Source organism: Saprolegnia parasitica (assembly GCF_000151545.1).
Source record: "Saprolegnia parasitica CBS 223.65 unplaced genomic scaffold supercont2.199, whole genome shotgun sequence".
Lineage (NCBI taxonomy): Eukaryota > Oomycota > Saprolegniomycetes > Saprolegniales > Saprolegniaceae > Saprolegnia > Saprolegnia parasitica.
The window spans coordinates 1-733 of NW_012156593.1; the positions used below are offsets into that span (position 1 = coordinate 1).

Sequence of the window (733 nt, forward strand, 5' to 3'; positions counted from 1 at the left end):
TGGGCCTGCCCCTCGCGGTCGTGAGCGTGCCCATCGCCCTCGCCAGCGGCGGTCTGCGCATGGTCTTTATCCTCCCGCTCTACCTTTGGCTCGGCATCATGTTTCTCCAGCCGCACAAGGAAGAACGCTTCTTGTACCCCGTGTACCCGTACTTGTGCTTGGCGGCCGGCTGGACGCTCACGACCATCTTCCGCCTCGCTCGTCGCGTCGCACGCCCGATCGCGCCCGTGCTCGTGACGCTGGCGGTGAGTGCGTACGTGGCTCTCTCGACGATGCGGGTTATCAGCATCACGACGCAGTACGGCGCGCCGCTCAAGGTCTACCAGTTCCTCCACGACCACATTGAAGCAAGTACAAATGCCTCGACGCCGCTCCGCGTCTGCGTCGGGAAGGAGTGGCACCGGTTTCCGTCGCACTTTTTCTTGCCCAACCACGCGCGCATGGCGTTCCTCCGCAGCGGCTTCCGCGGGCAGCTCCCAGCCCACTTTGTATCGACGTTTCAAGTGCCCGACCACATGAACGACCTCAACTTGGAAGAGGTGTCGCGCTATGTGGACTTGGCGACGTGCGACTTTGTCATCGATCGGGACGTGCCCGCAATCGATGGGGCACCCGGACGAACCGAGCTTTGGCCGCGAACCCGGGCGTGGACCCCGGTGTACGCGGAACCGTTTCTTGCTCGCCGAGGCGTCCGACCGGATCGCGCGTGCGTTCTAATGTGCCCTTTTGGACG

The 733-nt window shown here is 63.7% G+C and overlaps 1 protein-coding gene across 1 annotated transcript; it reads left to right on the forward strand.

The window, feature by feature from the left end:
• Positions 1-59: 59 nt before the first annotated feature.
• On the forward strand, positions 60-717 carry SPRG_15691 (hypothetical protein; the record flags this gene model as incomplete). Its single annotated transcript, XM_012355026.1, has 2 exons — positions 60-565; positions 627-717. The coding sequence occupies 2 exons, from the start codon at positions 60-62 to the stop codon at positions 715-717; spliced, it is 597 nt and encodes a 198-aa protein (XP_012210416.1).
• Between the last annotated feature and the right edge of the window lie 16 nt (positions 718-733).